The 19,171-nt window shown below is 47.5% G+C and overlaps 1 protein-coding gene across 1 annotated transcript in view; it reads left to right on the plus strand.

Moving 5' to 3' along the window:
• Positions 1-19,171, plus strand: part of phf21aa (PHD finger protein 21Aa) — a 76,875-nt gene that overhangs the window by 49,245 nt on the left and 8,459 nt on the right. The window contains exons 6-17 of the mRNA XM_088934593.1: positions 5,689-5,898; positions 11,382-11,636; positions 11,960-12,049; positions 12,835-13,131; positions 13,469-13,579; positions 13,715-13,766; positions 14,548-14,627; positions 15,328-15,388; positions 16,650-16,816; positions 17,485-17,640; positions 18,198-18,273; positions 18,877-18,980. Of these exons, the coding sequence (XP_088790719.1) occupies positions 5,689-5,898; positions 11,382-11,636; positions 11,960-12,049; positions 12,835-13,131; positions 13,469-13,579; positions 13,715-13,766; positions 14,548-14,627; positions 15,328-15,388; positions 16,650-16,816; positions 17,485-17,640; positions 18,198-18,273; positions 18,877-18,980 (1,659 nt within the window). The remainder of the gene's footprint in view (positions 1-5,688; positions 5,899-11,381; positions 11,637-11,959; positions 12,050-12,834; positions 13,132-13,468; positions 13,580-13,714; positions 13,767-14,547; positions 14,628-15,327; positions 15,389-16,649; positions 16,817-17,484; positions 17,641-18,197; positions 18,274-18,876; positions 18,981-19,171) is intronic.

Raw genomic sequence — 19,171 nt, forward strand, 5'->3', positions numbered from 1 at the left:
TGGCATTTCTTAAAGAAAAGTGTTAAGGCAACTGTCCCCAATTGAAGGTGTTCAAATGTTATCAGCCTACATTACTGATTAAGGGTCTTATAGAGTCATAAGCTGACTCTTTTCTGAGCAGAACTGCAGGCTTCCATAAGATGGGAGTCTGTTTGCTTTTTTTCCCCTCTGTGAATCTGCAGATTTTTTTTCTGCTGCTGTGTTATCCAGTCCCTGACCCTGTAAGAGGATTATCTCGCTGTATAATTTTAGAAAGCTCTTTTGTTTTTTGAGGTAAGGCAACAATATTCCGGCCGGTGGTACGAAAACAAGCTTTAACAGCGGCCTCTGAATAATCTTAGAGGCCAGTGACACCAGAAAAAGCTATTTAAATTGAACATTTTTCATCCAGTGTTTGCTGGAAATGAGATGATGTAGTGGCAGACCAAGTGAGGATAAATAAATAGGTCTGAACTTGGAGGTGTCTTCCTTAGGATTCTAAAACCCATGCAATGCACAACTGGAGTCTCAATTATATTATAGAGTTAAAATTGTTTTAAAATCGTAGAATTGTTTTCTTGTTATGGAACAAGAATAATGAAAGCAACATCCATCAGCAGGGCAATACCGTAAAGGTCACGACGAATCACACTTGTTATTTTTGACACAGAGGCCGCAAAATTATCTTTATTAATTTGCCTGCTGTTTAGATCAAGTGGCTTCTATTTGTGCGTCAGGGTGCTTTAGAGGCAGAGCAGAAGTGTCCCAACCATGATTCAAACCCACAGCCTTCCAGCTATGAATACAGAGCGCTAACCACCACGCCACACTGCTGGCCTGATCTGTAGAGAAGCTCAGTTTCAGCTTTAGGATGATTCTTCTCTTTTCCCCACACGATGCTCGCATGCTGTATTCTGTTTCAGATGCAGTGTTGTGTGGCGGAAAGGACTGTTCCCCCTAAAACAACAAGTCAGGTCTGGAACTTGTGTCCCAAGTCGGGAAAAATGGTTGTTTTCAGACTCGCGCTGATGAGTGAGAATGGACCTGCGGCAATAGCTGTAGCGAGAATGCCAGGAGAATTCTCACTGGGGTCCTGCGTTTGGCCAGCGAGCATGGCCCCTTTGCAGCGAATGAGCTAGCTGCAGCGGAGCGTCTGTAAACATGCCTGCAGCAGGAATTAAGGCCAGGCAGGTGGTTTTCTGAAGGCACAGGTGTTTTACTGCTGAAGGAGGAGTGAAAACGGCCTGAGGCTGCTCGGTTTCCTGGTCGTCATGGGTACAAGAGCACAGCCACCTCAGTAGCTCTGGAGTCCAAAAAGGGTCCCTGCAGATGTTCTCGCACTTTGGGACTTGTCAGCCCAGATGTGTGCGCTTATCTTGTCTCCAGTCTTGACCGGCCTACTGTACGTGCTCGGCGCCGCTGAATGCTCGTGTCTGCCTGCTGAGAGGCAGAATAAAATCCCAACAGCATGGGAAGCCACACATGCCGTGCCTGCTATGAGCAAGACAGAAAGCGCATTGATCCACACGGAAGAGGGGAGGAAGTGGGGAATTCTAATGGAAACCCTCACAGTGCGCTTACAAACCACATTTGCCTGGGCAAGACTGTGTGAGGTGGGAGTGCTGACAGGATTGATACCTTTTCTTTTCGAGCATGGAGCACAAAGCATTCTTTGGCTTGAATTTGTGTGGTGTTGTTTTAAACTACCTTCCGCTGATAGTCTGCGTTTAACGAGACATTTTCGGTATCAAATACCTAAATGTTTTTTTAGAAATGTTTCAAATGCCTTTTAAAAAGAACGGATGGCCTAAGAGAGGCCACGAAGGAAATTTAAAAGCAGAATTCGGAATTGAAATGGCCGTATAGTTCATTTCAAGTTGTTTTTGGTTTTGTGACAGATGTTTTTGGGAGGTCTAAAGCATATTCGCAGTGAGGCCATTTGTTACTCAGATCTACAAATGGCAGAGGACAGTTTTTTTATGGTTCAAGTGAAGTATGAAACAATAAAGAGAGAAATACCTTGGGTTTCAATTCAGTCTCACAGGTGTACAGACTTGCCTGCAGTAACTGGACAACTGCCAAGGGAAAAAATGCTTTTGTTCTGTACTATAATGGACTTTTTACCCTCTAACTTTTGAGTTAACTACGTTTCACTCTAGTTTTGGGGGCCAGAATTAAAATGTTAGCAGTTTTTTTAATCACCGTGGTGTCATTTCATAAGCCCTCGTCAGCACCAGTCCAAACTCTTGTCCGTTCTGCAGGTTGATGGGGAAGGGTTTAGCGAGATCCGCACACCCCGGCTAACAAGGGCCAGGCAGTGTCAACCATAGCGTGTGAGCGAGCGAGCACGTCGTAAATCTTTTTTTTTCTTAAAAAAAAAGGAGATTATGGTCTTCGGAGGCTGAATGTTTTAATACCTACTGCTTTGTTTTTCCCCTCACGATTTTTAAAAACGTAAAGCTATCGAAACACGAACATAAAACAAACAAAAAAAAAGCTTATCGGGGCTTCCGGTGTAGCAGCTTTCAGAAACTTGCGCTCAACGCGTTTGCGGTGATTTGCGAATTCAAATACATAAACTCCGACTACGACAGTGGTGAGAGGGGAACATATGTATTTTTCAGCGATTTCGAGCAGACTGAATTGTAACATTAGAAGGTCTTCCGTTGCATTTACTTCATATCAGACACAATAGACAAAAATAAAGTGCAAAAGGTGAATCGTGTTGGGTTTTTTTTTATAGACCTGCATTTTCAAAATTCTTTCATATGCATGCGGTCTCGACAGCCAGCACCCTTCAGTTTGGACAAAGGCCGGTGTCTAGCTTGGGCTGTTCCTGAAAATTGGGGACGATGGAAAGCGTTAAAGTTCAAAGTAACCACCTACAGCTAAAAAATCCAGGTATCGATCATGTGCGCAGGAATCATGTCAAACGCGCGTTGGCTCAATTGTCAGTTCAAACTTTTTTTTCCCCCCCTCAAACTCCAGTTCAGCTGTCAAAAATAAAAGGAAACGAAATCGCTCAACACGTACAAGCCTCGTTCAGCCAGAGGGAGGCAGTGTTGCGTTTGGAAGTGAGCAGCAGGGAGAGAGAGCGAGTTTTCTTTTTCCAGATCGTGTTTTTTTTTTTCTCTCGGAAGACGGAGCTCTCCGAGTTGAAACTTTTATTTTTGGTGCGCTCACAACTATATGCAAATTCCGCCGCTGCTAACATTTGTCTGGGCGGGTTGTTTGAAAAGACCGATTTAAAACGTGAACGGGCCTATATCAGTCATGGCCTATTGTTCGCCGTTACGCTTTTTCTAACGTTAGCAATGGCGAAGGTTTAGCTATAGATTCAAAGACCTGATGTTGCCTTTGATGCGATGCCGGGTTTCGTGGGCGTTCGGTTTGTTGGAGTCGCCTCCTGTTTGTGAAAAGAGGTTTCTCCCGAGTTTTGTTGATGTGTAGAAAATAACGCTTCGTGTTGTCTGTACATTGATGCCCCATGGGGGGGAGAGTTGGGGGTTGGGGTGATGTATAGTTTCTCATTACGCTTCACTCTCGCATCTCCACTTCCCATTGGTTCAGTCTCCTGTGTAGCCAGATGGCCCGTTCAGCCCCCCTCCTCCCTTCTCTCTCTCTCTCTCCCTCCCTCTCTCCCAATAGCTCTCTTTTTACTACCTCCAGAAATATACCACAGGAGTTTTTGTTCAACAAAATTCCCCCCCCCCCCTTTTTTATTTTCTTTCACCGGATGATTGCCTGCACGGATTTTATTTCGAAACGACTTGGGGGACAAATGGAAAAAGGGTTCAGCCGCCGCTTTTGTGCTTGGTAATTGCGTTGCGTTTTTTTTTCCTGTGGCCACTGATGATCTCCGATGTAGTACTATTTTCAGGGTAAATCCGAGGCAGGTGCAGTATTTTTTACCCTCTCTGTCTTACGCTGCGCCCCCTCCCCCACACGGACCCCCGTACAGCGGCTCAGTAGTGTCGATTTGTGTCCTATTGCCTGTGTACTGTCAGCCCTTTATGAACGAGAGGAGTTGTAACTCTTTGCGCCTTACCCACGATTACATTGTAACCAAAAGAGTTTTCGCTACTATTGTTTGCGGCAACAGATTTGTTTTGGACACGGCGAGCCTGCTGTAGACTTTCTTTTTGTGTGCTTAGACGACTTCTAAAACGTTTACTGTAGAGATTGAAGTGAAGTACTTTTTTTCCCCCTCTACACCTGCTTTGTTCATACAATTGAACAAACTCCAGCTTTTGTGTTTTGTTTCTTCTTAACTGTCCCATTGAGAAGAGGGGACAGTTATGTTTAATTCTACGTGACAAGAATTTGTTGTGTACATTTCCAGCTTTTGCAAGTTCGGGGTGAATTTCTGAATTAGAATATGAATGCTTTTTCTTTTTCCACTCCCAAAAAAGAAGTGAAGCACGACCTTGCCTCTGGCTCTAGGTGAGAGCCGCAGTTTATATCGGGGAGCCGTCTCAAGTCGGGGTTGCGTGTCGTGTTAGCGTTGACAGAATTTGTTATACTTATAAAGCAGGTTGCTCTGTGTTGGAATCGGGTCTTTGTGCTGAAAGCCAGAAATCTGTTTACTGCCTCCATTTTTTTTAATCCCCCTCCGAGAATCGAAAGAGAGCCTAGCTAAAGTTACGCATTTAATTTTCTGAAAAAATGCCAAAGTAGGAATGTCTTTCAGATCGCTGTAGTTTACCTCCAAAGCTCTTTTCAAGTTCCGTTCTTTAGAAATGAATACCCAGTAAGGCCACAATATTGTTTTTATCTTGCAAAATGACTGCATAAAGCGACCTGAACGTTTCGCCTTTTGCGAGTTTGAAATCTCCACGTGATTAGAGAAAAAGAGCAGTTTTACAAGTTTTGCGAGGGGGGGGGAAAAAACGTTCTTGCCTGTTCATGGTTGGTTTTGCACTGTGGTGGGCTGGCCAGATGGTTTGAATTAGAGCACAAGTATTTATAGCACAGTATTCCAACAGAATTTTAAATTATAATGGGGGGGGAGTTTTTTTTTTCAGGGAATGGTTCTCCTTTAGTGTTTAGCTTTACTGGGCCGCTGCGAAAGAGAACAGAAATACAGCCTGTAATGTGAATCTCAACCCATTGAGGCGATGTAGTGGAATTTTGAAGGTGACATTTAGTCAGGTTGCTAAGCTACACTGAGTTGGTTGATGGTTCCTGAGAGGCTCTAAGCAAATCGCATCTCCACCCTGCAGGTAAACGGAGGAATCATGGGGTGTTGATTCGGTTCCATCTTTTTAAGTTTGACAGAGATGCTACAGACCTTGTCGTGCCACAGAAGTGTGACTACAGGCACCGAAGTGCTGATTTGAATCAGATTTGTGTGAAATTTCAGAGTTTATAGGGCTTTTTTTTCCGTCTGTTTTCAGTTTTAAGTACTTGTTTTTTCAAAATGTGTGTGTGTGTGTGGGGGGGGGGGGGGTGCGCATAAGTTCAAAACAAAATAATACTTTGCAGTTTGGCAGCAGTTGACCTGACTGTTTGGCTCCATGCAGGGCAGCACAGACTGACAAACGTTTGTCGTCGCAGCTGAGCGAATGTGTCGAATGAGCTCGTGTAACTGGCACGAGGGGAAAACGCACAGAAACAGCGGGGCACGACCGCGTGGAGGGCCGCGGGCCGTGCCCCAAGCCGCGCCGGCCTCTCTGACGCCTGGGCCCTGTGTGTCTTTCTCTCCCGCAGAAGAAGGTGGTGGAGCAGTTGCGGAAGGATCTGCTGGTGAGCAAGGAGCAGCCCGAAGTCAAACTCCCGGCCCCGCCGGCCCCGCCGCCCCCCCCGCCGGGCGACGGCAAGCACGCCCCCCCCGCGCCGACGGAGGCCAAGGCCCTGGCGCAGCCCGCGCCCGCCCAGCTGCCGCTGTCCCTGCTGGCCCAGAACGCCCCCGCGCAGCAGGTAGGCAGCGCCCGCCCCCCCGAGCTCCCCTCCGCGTCCCCGTGGGAATCGGGGTACAATCCGGGGAGCCCCGGTCTCCGGAGAGCCTCGGTCCAGCGGGATTTGTAGATCGCCGGACTCTCGGGAGAGGGGGCGACTCCATTGCGCTCAGTGGAACAGGCGAGTGGTTCAATTCATTGAAAGATCACTTAGGGCTCAAATCCCCAGTCCCCAAGGTCCAGAGTCCGGTTAATTGAACAGATTACTCGCTCAACCCCTCAAGAGCTGACAGGTGATGCTGGTCTTTCAGAACAGGTGATCTATAAGTCTAACTGGATTGAGGCTCGCAGGGATGGGATATAGAGCCTAGCTCGGTTTTGTTTTCTGATTATTTCTATGCACCTGCTCCAGCTAGCAAACACCAATAGCAGCCCTGTTGTGATTGAATATTCTGAAGATTAAATCACATACAGTGTTGTGTTCCAGGAAAGGTTTTTATTTCTACTCCACAGGGGCCATATACAATTAAAACAAAGGCGACTAAATGGAATTAAGACATACAGAGCTCTCCTTCTTTCTCTGACTTTCTTTCTCCAGTTGTTACCTGCATGGGGTGTAGACTTCATTTTGTTCTGAAATTAATAGAGCTCTCCTCAAATGCAGGCCCACAGACGAACCTCAGTCTTACAATATATGAATTCCCCTCAGCCAATCCAACTACCTGAAGTACAACACAAAAAAGCTCTCCAGGTGGCTGGAGACAAACTGACAGTGACACTGTTTACCACTCGCGGTGCTGTCCGTGGTACTGTCAAAATGTATTCGGTTTGGGCTGGAAGTTGTTGATTCATCGATTTTTTTAAAAATTATTATTTAGACATTTTTTTTGTGTCTCTACCAATCCTGAATAGTACATCTAGGCCTGGCGACATACTGAGAAAATGAAATTCTTGTCTTTCTTTCTCAACACACACCTACCCCTCGGGACTGGCTTTGATTAGTGTGGTGAAAGTGGGGAGCTGGCTTTGTGGTGACCGGGGTTGTCTCCAGGGTGAGCTGAAGCTCTGGACAAGAGGGGGCTGCCTGCTTTGTAAACGCCACCAAGCAGAAGAGCAGCCGTACTCTACATCAGAGTGAATGCCAAAAGAGAGTGCCCTTTCTGCAGCAGTGAAGAGGCTCCTTTTATATATATATATTTCACCAGAGTATGCAGAAGCACAAAAGTGGCTTTGGTTTGCATTTGCAAAAAAGCAGCATCATTTCATTTGAGTTTCAAAGAGGCTATTACTCAGGTGACCCAACCCATTGTGCTTTCCGGTAGCAACAGGACTTTTTATTTAGATGCGACTGGCATGAAGCAATAGATGTCTTTCACAGCTGCAGACGAAGTTGAAAAGAAACAAGGTTGAGGTTTGGAATCTGGTCTGAAGTTTTCACTGTTAGCCGCTTCCTAAAGGCGCGGTAGTCTTGTTGGATGAAAACTACTTTTAAAAGGTGTGGTCCGGGAATACATTCTTTTTCTGCTGGGAAAACAAGGGAAGAGAGTGCTCATACAGCATTTTGTCTTTCTTAAAATCGGGCTTTCGGGGGTTTTAAAAAAGACTTTCGGGACGAGGAGAGGTGCGTCTGGAAGGGGGAGGAGGGAGGTGCTCTGGCTTCTGCGAGCACACTGACCCCAGACTCCCCCGGCAAGGAGCAGAGCGCGGAGGCAGGACTCTTTTCCGCTTAGACCCGCCAGTGACAGAGAGCCTCATGGGTGACAAATGTGGAATCATTACGAGGGACCTGAGGGGTGTTCAGACGTCGCTCATTTCCGCAGAAATCCGCTGCACGGCGCGGACTTCAGCTGTGTCATTTTCTCCCGCCGCTTGTCTCCCGGGTGTAACTCTGCTCTCCATCTTTTCTCCGCGCTCGTTTGTCAGCCCTGACTAACTTCTAGGGAGAAGGCTTCTTGTGTATCTTTTTTTTTTTTAAAAAGTTTCTCTGAGGCAAGCAGCAATAATCCCAGTACTCGGCGAACTGTTTGATCCAGCCCCTCTGCACAGCCTCTTCAGGAACAGAAAGCACGCAGGTTTTTGCTGTCTTTTTTTTTTTTACTTCTTTTTCTTGCCGAAACAGTCGTGGGACATTTGCTGTCGGAGGCAGCTTTAATCTCATTTTGACGCGCGATTAAGGACCTACGTAAAATCCGAACAGCAGAAAGTAGAGGCGTGGGGGTGGGGGGGGACCTTTCTAGAAGTTCATTGCAAAGGAATCTGGGAGAAAAAATCCTTTCAATTATATTTAAACATCAGCTTTTTTACTTGCGATTCTCAGTTTTAAAGTCTTCAATCTTATTTGCAAAGTTTTCTTTTAACTAAGGGAAGCAGTGTAGTCCCATAACACCATCTTAGAGGCAATGTTGTTGTTTTTGGCTCTGACAGTAGGAGCTTGTGGCAACGATGTGCTGATTTTCAGAGGTGCCAAACCTTACACTTTGACTTGGTTCCAGTCGGTTTACTTTCCCCTCTCTCCTTTTGCTCAAGTTTTTTGTTGCCAACGGCGTACAAGTAGCATACCCGTGAGAGAGGATCTCTTTTGATACATTCTGAAACCTTACAGGCCACTACTTCTGAGACGGGAGTTTTAAGGTATTTTGCAGAGTTTTATTACAGGTGGCTCCTCTGCACTGTCGAGCGGAAAGATTTTGTGGGTCCTGATTTTAGTTTTAAGTTCGCTTTGCGGCTCATCCGCGTGCTTTTGATGTGGCAGACGATGGGGGAGCCTCCCAGACTGGCAGGTTTAAAGAAGTAGATTGAGCTGCGCTGACGATGTCCCATCAAGAGAGTTTCGGATGAGGCGCCATCACTTCGACCTGCTTCAGGCCTCGAGTCTGTGGCAGGAGGTCTTTGACATACCGTGGGGTGGTGGAGCGCCTGTGGGCCTGGTGTTTTTGTGTGTCCTAACCTGAGCAGGAGCCTGTGCTGTATCCCTGTGCGCCCGGGGCAGTGACCCCTGCTTGCCGCAACTCTGTGGGCCAGATTGAACTCCGCAAACAGCCAGGTGGAGGAACAGCGGGGCGAGACGCTGGTGCCCGTGTCCCAGCCTGGCACCTCTTGGGCCCTCTCCTGCGCAGTGGATCAGCTGAACCGGCCGGCCTGCGGCGCCAGTCCTCACACAGCCCCCTGCGTGGAGGGGGGGTTTCGTGTCGTTGTCGTTCTTAGTATTGCCGTAGTTGTCCTTATTAGTAGCAGGTTGTTTTTTTTTATTGTAAATAGATTTGATAGGGCTGGAAAATCTGCTTGGTGTAACCCGGGTAGAGTTTATTTTGTATTTCTGTCAGTGTTGCGATGCAAAATAATAATAATAATGATGATGATTATTATAATAAAGCACCGCCACTGTCAAGGCCTCTTCCTTGCCAGCAGAGCAGATGCTTCATTGTTGTAGATGCTGATCAAACATGCTTTCAGAAACGCTTCATCAGGCCCGAGTTTCTCCAGGCCATTCAGCAATGCAGAAATAATGCCATCAGCATTAGTAGCATCAGGTTCAGCCAAGTCAAGTGGGAAGGCTTTTGGGCTCTTTGCTTTTGTTTTCTTTCATTAGAACCATTTACTGTACCTTGCACATTGCAGGGCGTTTTTCTTGGTACTTCACTCTTCACTAAAGCATGCATTATTATTGGAGGTGTTTTTGCTTGTTTTCTTTTTGTCATTGTTTCTTCCTGCTCAGAGACTTAGGAACGTAAGAAAGTTCACAGACCAGAGGAGTTTCCCTCAGCCCATCTACCTATCTGGTAATTAGTAGCTCAGCAGGTGTGAGCCTGGTCAGTACCTGGATGGGAGGCCTCCTGGGAAAAACTAAGGTTGCTGCAGGAAGAGGTGTTAGTGGAGCCAGCAGGGGGCGCTCACCCTGTGGTCTGTGTGGGTCATAATGCCCCAGTACAGTGATGGGGACACTATACTGTAAACAGGCACCGTCCTTTGGATGGGACGTAAAACTGAGGTCCTGACTCTCTGTGGTCATTAAAAATCCCAGGGTGTTTCTCGAAAAGAGTAGGGGTGTAACCCCGGCGTCCAGGCCAAATTTCCATTGGCCTGTACCAATCATGTCCTCCTCATAATCCCCATCTCTGAACTGGCTTCATCACTCTGCTCTCCTCCCCACTGAGAGCTGGTGTGTGGGGAGAGTACTGGAGCATCATCCGGGTGGGGCTGCACACTGGTGGTGGTAGTGGGATTCCCCATGACCTGGAAAGCACTTTGAGTGGAGTGTCCAGAAAATATATATAAGTGTAAGGAATTATTATTATTGTTATTGATCCACGGGTCTCATCCATCCATTTCTTGAAAGAAGCTACATTACTTTGTCTTTGCCCTTGTTCCATTGCTTACCCTGAGTTGGGTAGAAGAATTAAAACATGATTGCTGGCAGGAATGTACAGTAGACCTTGAGGCATGTGCACCTGATCAAAAGGAGACACATTTGTTCTGAGAACTCAGAGATGCCTCTTCTCTTTCCAGAGTGTGTCAGTGGGTAGGCTGATGTCTACATATCAAAATGAATTTTTTAAATCTGCTTTATATAAAAGAATAAAAAAACAATTTTCTTTTTCTGTAGCTTGTTCACATTTGCATGTTTTCCCACCTTGGTTTGACACATAAAAAGCTGCATTATTTTAATGACATACCTGCACCTCGAGCACCGCGTAATAATTCCTCCACCTGTTTAGATTTTAACCACATGACTACCTCTCGCGGAACATGCCTGCAGATCATGTGAGCAGTTTGCTGTCTTCCAGCTGGCGGTGGATGCCAGCCAATGAAAGCAGGTCTCTGAGCAGGCGCTGCTCATCACTGACACTGTGGAAGTGTGAGAGAGGGGTTGAAGTGTGTATGGATGGGATTGACAGGACTGGTCTTCAAGAAGTAGAAAGCACAGTTATTTCAGTTCTTGTCCATTGTTATTCTGTTACGTTTTGCTGTGCAGTGACCAACCAGGTTTGAGGATAAAAACCAGGCCCTGAATTTTTTTTTCCAAGTAAGCAAGCTGTTCTCCAGAATTTTCACATTTTTTGTTTAAAGTAAATATATATGTATCGATTATTTAGCTGGCAAGCAACAGGAACGATTAGTGAAAAAGAAATGTTCTCCTTCATCATGTGTGTTTTCTTTAGGACAAGAGACCTGAGTCACAGCGCCCTCTGCTGCTTGTTTTGAACTTTTTTGTGAAAGTTGACTGGTTGTATTAATAACAGTGTTTCATGTATTCAAAGAGCTGTGCTGTGCTACCATTGTTGTGTGCATTGTAACTTGGAGTGCTATAGCTTTACAGCCCTAGTTCAGTTCCAGGGCCTTCAGAAGTAAAGACATCCCAGGAAACTGCATACATGCACAGTAAATCAGATTGAATGCAAAGCCCCGACATTGTTCCACACGGTCTTTTCTTGTTGGGAAGGGTGGGGGTGTATTTGTAGGCAGTGTCTTATTTTTTGGGGGGGGAAATCTCTTTTTCTGTCGCAGAAAACGGTGACGGTAACGCCGGTCATCGCCACCAAGACTCTACCTCTCGTGCTCAAAGCTGCCACCCAGACGATGCCCGCCTCCGTCGTGACGCAGAGGCCCACTGTCGCCATGGTGACTGCGATCAGCAACACGCAGAAAACCAGCGCAAACACGGACATGCAGAACACGCCCATCAACCTTCAGACTTCCAGCAAGCTTGCCAGTCCCGGCACAGAGGCTGTGAGAATAGTGTCCAAAAACGCCGTCACATTAGTAAGCCATTTATTTTTCTTTCTCCTCTCAGTGACTGGAAAATACTGATTTTTTTATGTTCTAAATACTCTTTTAGGGGGCTGTCCCACTAAGTGTTAAAAAAGAAAGCATTTATTCCGTATCCTTGCTTGTTGTCTTCACCATTCTTGACCTTGGAGAACGTGCCTCAAAGGCAGTTAAGTTTCATTCTCTGCTTATGTGGATTCCAACTTGCGGTGTACAGTTAACAAAAAAAAGATGCTTAAAATACCAGAAACCCCAGCGGAAATCGGGCCACTGTAACGTATCTTTGATGTTTGAAAGTGGTCACTGTCTCGTCACAGGTGCAGGCAACAACCACTGCCCACACTATCAAAGTTCCTCAGTTTATCCCTCCTCCCCGACTGACGCCTCGACCCAACTTTCTGCCACAGGTTCGTCATTGTTGCCTCTGTGTTGAAAGCGTGTATCCGCAGCTGTTAGTGCCGCGAGTAGACAGGGAGGGAACTCGGGCAGCACGGCCCGCGAAGGCCTTTGATATCCCCAGTCGCAAACCATCATGACATTGGCCTTGCGCTTGTGCCATTTATAGAATCATCTGGGCATGACTAATTCTGCAAATGTTTATCTTAACATATTTTCTGTTGCTGCTGTTTATTATATCTCCGCCTGTACGCCTGTTAGACCCCAAAACGGTTCATTTTTTTTTGTTGTTGCTCGACAAATTTTGTTTTTCCCCCACTTTAATGAAATCCTTTATCTTCCCTTTAGTTTAACTGTTGTGTTTGCTTGTGTTTGCGTCTACCTGCAGTTTCACATTCTCATTACCGATGGATGTAGCATGGCTCATGTTTTTTTACTTGGAATTCGCCAACTTTTCTGTTCGGTTTCCCAGAGATTCAGGCATTACTTTCTCCCCATACCTGCTCAATACTGCCAAAAAACACACTGTGAGCTTTAGACAGTCGAGGTTGTTCATTGGAGCCAAGCTCTCCTGCTGTAGTGCTCCACTCTTGTTCATTTTAACACGCATCCATTACCCATTCAGCTGGAAAAAGAATGTTAACAGCCTTACGCAATTGATTGTTAGATTAGTTCTAATACTTATTCTAGTACTAATTAAATGCATTGCATTGTCCGGACGTATTTTCCTCTAGAAGGTCTGTGCTGTGCTGTTCTCGAAGGTGGTGGTCTAACCCTCCTCCTCCTCCTCCTTCAGGTGCGACCCAAGCCCATAACGCCCAACAATGTGCCCATTGCCCCCGCACCGCCCCCTATGCTGGCTGCCCCCCAGCTCATCCAGAGACCGGTGATGCTGACCAAGGTGACGGCCACCTCCCTGCCCACAGCCACGGGCTCCATCCACCAGGTGCGCATCATGAACGGGCAGCCCTGCGCCACCATCGCCAAAACCATCTCTCCGGCGCAGCTCACCAGCATCGTCATCACCACGCCGGGCACCAGGATAGCGGGGTCGCAGACCCTGCAGATCAGCAGCGCCAACACAGACGCCAAGGTGAGGCGGGTCGGGGTCAGGGGGCCACATGGTCATGGGGTCAACGGGGTCAAGGTTGGCCTATCCTGTAGCCTAGCCTCAGCGAAACAGGAAAAGCTGTCAAGGCTGATGAGTTCACCATGACCTGTTTTCTTAGGGGGACACTCAAGATATTTTTTTTGGTATCTTAAAGAGCTTTAAAGTGCATGGAGTTTTTTAAATGGAGGACAGCCGTCAGCGGCCGTAAAACAATCAGGAGATGATGTGCAAAAAAATAAATCGGTCGGCACCTGATCAGATTGATCCCGGCCTGGCTGATGGTGGATTAAGTTCCTCTTCGTTCTCATGCCTCCTCCAGACTGTTAAAGTTCAGGGCGGGACCGAGGAGAAGCCGCCAGCGACCGTCTCTCCTTCTCCACCTCCTCCTGCCCCGGCTCCCCCCAAGCCCAAGCGAGAGGATAACCCGCAGGTGAGACCCCCAACCTCGGTTCTGATCCGTACTTGTCCCGTTGGCAGTGACCGTTCCATCTCGAATACAACCTTGAAAACATCCCATCGGGGTAAAGACGAAATAGAAATCTGCGTTTTCTTTCTCCTGTTGTAGAAACTTGCCTTCATGGTGTCCCTGGGATTAGTGACGCACGACCATCTTGAAGGTAGAGTACAAAGAAGCTTTATTCCTGCTGAGTCCTAACCACTGCAAACACAGAGACAAGCACCTTTACATGTGATGGGGATCCCCTCCACCACCACCAGTGTGCAGCCCCACCTGGATGATGTGCCAGTACGCTCACCATAGTCAGTGGGGAGGAGAGCACAGTGATGAAGCCAGTTCAGAGATGGGGATTATTAGGAGGCCATGACTGGTAAAGGCCAGGGGGAAATTTGGCCAGGACAGCGGGGTTACACCCCTACTCTTTTTGAGAAATGCCCTGAGATTTTTTAATGACCCCAGAGAGTCAGGATCTCAGTTTTACATCTCATCCAAATGACGGCACCATTTTACAGTATAGTGTCCCCGTCACCATACTGGGGCATTAGGACCCACACAGACCCCAGGGTGAGCGCCCCCTACGGGCCCCACTAACACCTCTTCCAGCAGCAATGTTAGCTTTCCCAGGAGTCTCCCATCCAGGTACTGACCAGGCTCACAGCTGCTGAGCTCCAGTGGGGCTGCCAGCTGTGAGTTGCAGGATGACATGGCTGCTGACCAAAATGAATGAATGAAATGAGATGAGCATCATACATACGTGTATAAGTATAATGGTAGGCATTCAAAATTAAATAAAAGCTGCGGAGTGTTATATTCATTTCTTACCTTTTTAATGTCCCTCGGTCATACTCATGGAAAGGGAATGGGCACGCGCACGAGACCTCGTGTACTTTCCTGTGAAGCCAATGCAGCTCTGGTTGTCTTCTTTCTTTAAACGACGACAGAAATCCAGAGCCGGAGACAGGAGCGCAAGCGAAGGACTACTGCCAATCCTGTATACAGCGGAGCAGTGTTTGAGCCCGAGGTACAGACGCGTGGACTGCAGGGCCGAGATCTCCCGATCACTTTCCCACGTTTCCAGCAAGCTCCGGCTTGGCACCCTCTGCGACAGGACCTCGACGTGTTGCAGGAGGGTTGTGATGTGGTGTAGCTGGACAAAAGGTTTTATCAAGGCCAGAACAGTGGGGATCAAATCCTATTGATCTCAGACTGTGTTTTAGTTGCGATTTAAAAATCGTTTAAAGTATTTACATTGTACATTTTTACAAACGCCTCCTCGCAGATGCCTCATACACCTCATCAAGATGCCAAAATGTGACAAAGTCCCGAGCCAACGAGCAAACACTTCGGCAGTATTGTGTTAAACCGGTTTCCTTTCGGCTTGTGACAACATCGTAAAGCTGTGTCAACAGCCACCAAATTTTTCATTGCAGTTAATAAAAGTGCAGCAACTTTATAATGATGCTGCCCCAGCAATTATCTGTGCACATTAGAAGAGAAGGAAAGCTGCATGTAAAAATGAAGAACCGATGAATGATTGTGCTCTAGCCTTGAGAATGTATTCAATTGTAGTTCTGTAAATTAAGTGATATAGCTAAGCTTTTTTTTACTACATGTAAAACACATCATCCCGATTTTGTGTACTAGTTCATTTTGCCTTATCAGTATGTTTTTTTCCACAAGCCTCACTTTTTTTAAAACGCGATGTTTTGCCACGCTTGCAGCGCAAGAAGAGTGCAGTAACGTACCTGAACAGCCCCATTCACCAAGGGACGAGGAAGAGAGGTCAGTATGACACCGCACCACTCCGTCATGGAACGCCCCAGGGAGACCAGACTGAGCATGCATCTTTTCTTGGACCGTTTGGAATGTTTTTTTTTATTATCGCTGTAAACATTCCCCGCAGCTAATGTAACTCCATGGTAGCTTTTATTAGACAGCCATTCATAAATTAGCTCTCCCTCGAGCCTCGTAAGAACTGTACTTAGCAAGTGATGGCTGCAGCTGTAACTATCACTACAATGTCATTCTGAGCAGCCAAGGTGGCTGAGAAGGGGCTATGCATGATTCTGATGCTAAAATGTGTAACGTTATTGCTGGCAGCCTACCAGTGCTGTATAAATCTTAATATAATGCAGATTGCCCTAGCTTCTGTGCTCCTTGGCTCTCCTCAGCAAAGCATTTCATCTCTTTGCACGTCTGTATGGAGCAATGCTTTTAATTTTTTTTTTTAAAGAATGGAAAAGTTGGTTTTCTGCTTGGATGTTAAACGGAGAAGTGTGGGTTTGAATTGTCAAGAGACGAAAACGCGATTGTGGATTCGGCAAAGTTTAAACGAGCGCCGTGATTTCTGGGTTGTACCCCATGCGCACAGAAGCGGGGTTAGAGGAAAGCGTGCATGCAGACCCGAGTCACAGAGAAGCTCACGAATCGCGGACAAACCTGGTGCATTTTTATAGCTTATTATTGCGCTGTGTCTAAAAGACAAGCTGCAGATTTCAGCTGACCTTTTCCCCCCACCCCCTCTGCTCAGTCGTATTGGGAGATAAGAAATATTTAGCTGAGGGACCTTTCTCCATTCAAGAGTTCATTCCGCACCAGTGTCCATTTTTTAACACGAGCCGTCTGGAGAAGGTAATCCTGGCTGACGGCTGGTGAAACATTCCTCGGATGTCGTGACTGTGAAGCTGTGAAGTGCTTCCCAGTGCATCACAGTGGGAGAGTGCGAGCGCTTGAGGGTTCGCTGGCGCTGTTTTCTAGTTGCTTCAGCTGCCGTTCTGCCAGTTTGTGCCCTGCAGGCCCTGACCCTTGCCCTTTCAGCCCCTGAAGAGCGAGGGCGTTCCCCAGCTTCTCCTGTTTTAATATCCGTGCCCGCTTGTTGCTTTTCCTCTGGCTTCTGCACTAACTCTCCTGTCTGTGCTCCTCCTCCTTTTTTTTACTTCCACGCTAGCCAATGAGGACCCCTTGTCAAAGGTATGTTAGAAAATATTTTCTTCCCCTTTTTTCCTTTTTGTTTTTTTTTCCCTTTTTTTTTTTTATCGCTCAGGTCGCCCACCTAAATTCAACAGCGTTCCAGAGCTGGGGTCCCTCACCCCGACTTCCCCCCCATCCAGCCTGCCTTCATCCCCGGCCCACGAAAAGACGGAGATTGGGGGGTTTCACTTCCCAGTGCTCTCCCAGAATCTCCCTCTGCCCAGTCCTAGCTCCGGGGATGTAAGTAACTGCTGGTGGTGCTTAAGCCGGCAAGGATGTTTCAGAACCCCCCCCCCCCCCTCCTTCCCCCACTCCCCGTGAGGAAGTGTTCCTGTGCTCAAACTGGGGATCTGAATCCTGGATTCAGCTGGAGCTGTACTGTCGGAGATCCTCCCTCTCAATACAGGGCTCGTCTACCAAGCCATTTCTGTTCCAATTAGCTCTGTGTCCCACCTCCATCACTCATCGTTTCAATTATTTTTTGTGTTCCTTTATCAAGTCGATAGCCTTACAAACAGTGGACAGTCTACCTTGATTTTTTTTTAAAGAAAGAAAAGCTCCGATAAAAGGGTGGCGCGTGCTGTCGCCCCGACATCTGGGAGCTCTCCGAATCTCTGGGCTGAATTCCTGCGTGCAGTGCTCTTGCGCTTCTCTGTCCCGGGACATTCTCTCGTGTCAAAAGAGAACCGAAGCCCCCGATGGCTTAGGAGAAGAACCTGCAGCAGCAGCAGCCCTGTTTTGGCCCTGATATACGTGTGCGGATCCCCTGGCAGGTGCAATGCAGTGGGATGAGCTTTTAGAACTGGCAGATATTGTGCTCCCCCAGTCCTCCCCCCAGACAATGCTGTGTCTAATGGCTCTGGCCTGTAGCGGCAACCGTACTGACTGAGTGCCATTCTTCCCGACAGGGAGACATCCATGAGGATTTCTGCACTGTGTGCAGGCGCAGTGGACAGTTACTCATGTGTGACACGTGTTCACGCGTCTATCACCTGGACTGCTTGGACCCACCCCTGAAAGCCATTCCCAAAGGCATGTGGATCTGTCCAAAATGTCAAGACCAGGTAAATACAGCTCTGACCGGTCCCACGGCCCAGAAGCCCCCCCCCGTCCCCCGTCCCCTGCGGTTTCCCGGCGGTCCCGCCCGCCAAGGATCGCCAAGCCCCTCTTGCGCCGTCTCCCGAGCTCGGCCAACGCCAAGCACGTGCTGCACCGGCTAACGAGACGGACAGCGTCCGCCTTGGCAAGCCCTGGTTTCACAGACTCCGAGTCGTGCAGAAACAGGCGTTCGGCTTCTCGGCCTTTGCGCCTCGGGAGAAGCGCTGCTCCGAACTCGTGCCCGAGAGCGAGACTGTTCCATGCTTTGTAAGATCCCATGTGCTCAAATGACCACGTGTTTGTGTCCGGGCAGCAGTGCCGTTTGTGTTAAAAGTTGGAACGAAAAGCATTTCATTTTTATGTTCATTTTTCTTTTTTGTCCGTCCACCTTCACTCCCCGTAAAACCAGGCAGCGAGAGTCGAGGGATGTCCGGTTCTTGAATTCCAGGCCTCGTTTCCCCCTGACGGAATTGTTTGGAATACGGTTTTTTAAAACGTTTTGGTTTTTTCTTTCCCGTTTCAGATTTTGAAGAAAGAAGAAGCGATTCCCTGGCCGGGTACATTGGCTATCGTTCATTCCTACATCGCATATAAAGCAGGTACAGAGGAGGGGCAGGGCTCTAGCCTTGTAACTGCAGGGTTGTGGGTTCGAATCCCAGGTGTGACACTGCTCTTGCACCCTTGAGTAAGGTGCCTCTCCAGAATTGCTCCGGTAAAATCCCCTCATGTATAAATGAATGCAAAAGTGGCTTTGGATAAAAGCATATGCAAAATAAATTAATTAGTAAGAGTTAGACAATCAGACAGCTCAAACAGTGTATAAAATAAGAGAACCCTATGTACAGATTTATTCAAAAGAACTTAACCTTGAAAATGCCTTAAATTTCTTTAAGTGGGCCAAGTCAAATTTCTTGAAGTCAAGACCAAGCAGTATTTCAGCTTAACTCCCTTGGTTGAAGCAGCACTTAACTTATTACTCTGAGAGTACTGTGGAAGATTTGGAGAAAGGAATCTCTGGAGCTGTAAAACTCCAGCTTTGCCTTATCCTCATAGGCAGCAGGTTCATCCGGTGCCCTTTTAAGATTTGTAGCCTTCTCTCCGGTGTCCCAGGAGCTGGCGAGATTGTCGAAAGTGTCCCACACGGGCGATTTTCTTTTTCCCTTCCGAAAAGTAACCTGCGTTTCCTTCTGCTGTCCTCGCAGCGAAAGAGGAGGAGAAGCAGAAGCTGGTGAAGTGGAGCACCGAGCTGAAGCAGGAGAGAGACCTGCTGGAGCAGAAGGTCAAGCAGCTGAGCAATTCCATCACGGTGAGTGTCCGCAGGCCTCTTCAGGAGAGGCAGAGGAGAGAGAGAGAGCGCGCTGGGGGCTTTGAGAACCTTTCTCTGTCCCGGAGAAACTCCCGGGGGGTTTTATCAGTCCCAGGCCTGGTGAAATAGTGCAGTTCCTGCTTCAGTCTGTCTAGAAATGAATGAGTGAATAGTAATTCTGTAGGCACTGG

Source organism: Atractosteus spatula, chromosome 16, assembly GCF_055471065.1.
Source record: "Atractosteus spatula isolate fAtrSpa1 chromosome 16, fAtrSpa1.hap1, whole genome shotgun sequence".
NCBI lineage: Eukaryota > Metazoa > Chordata > Actinopteri > Semionotiformes > Lepisosteidae > Atractosteus > Atractosteus spatula.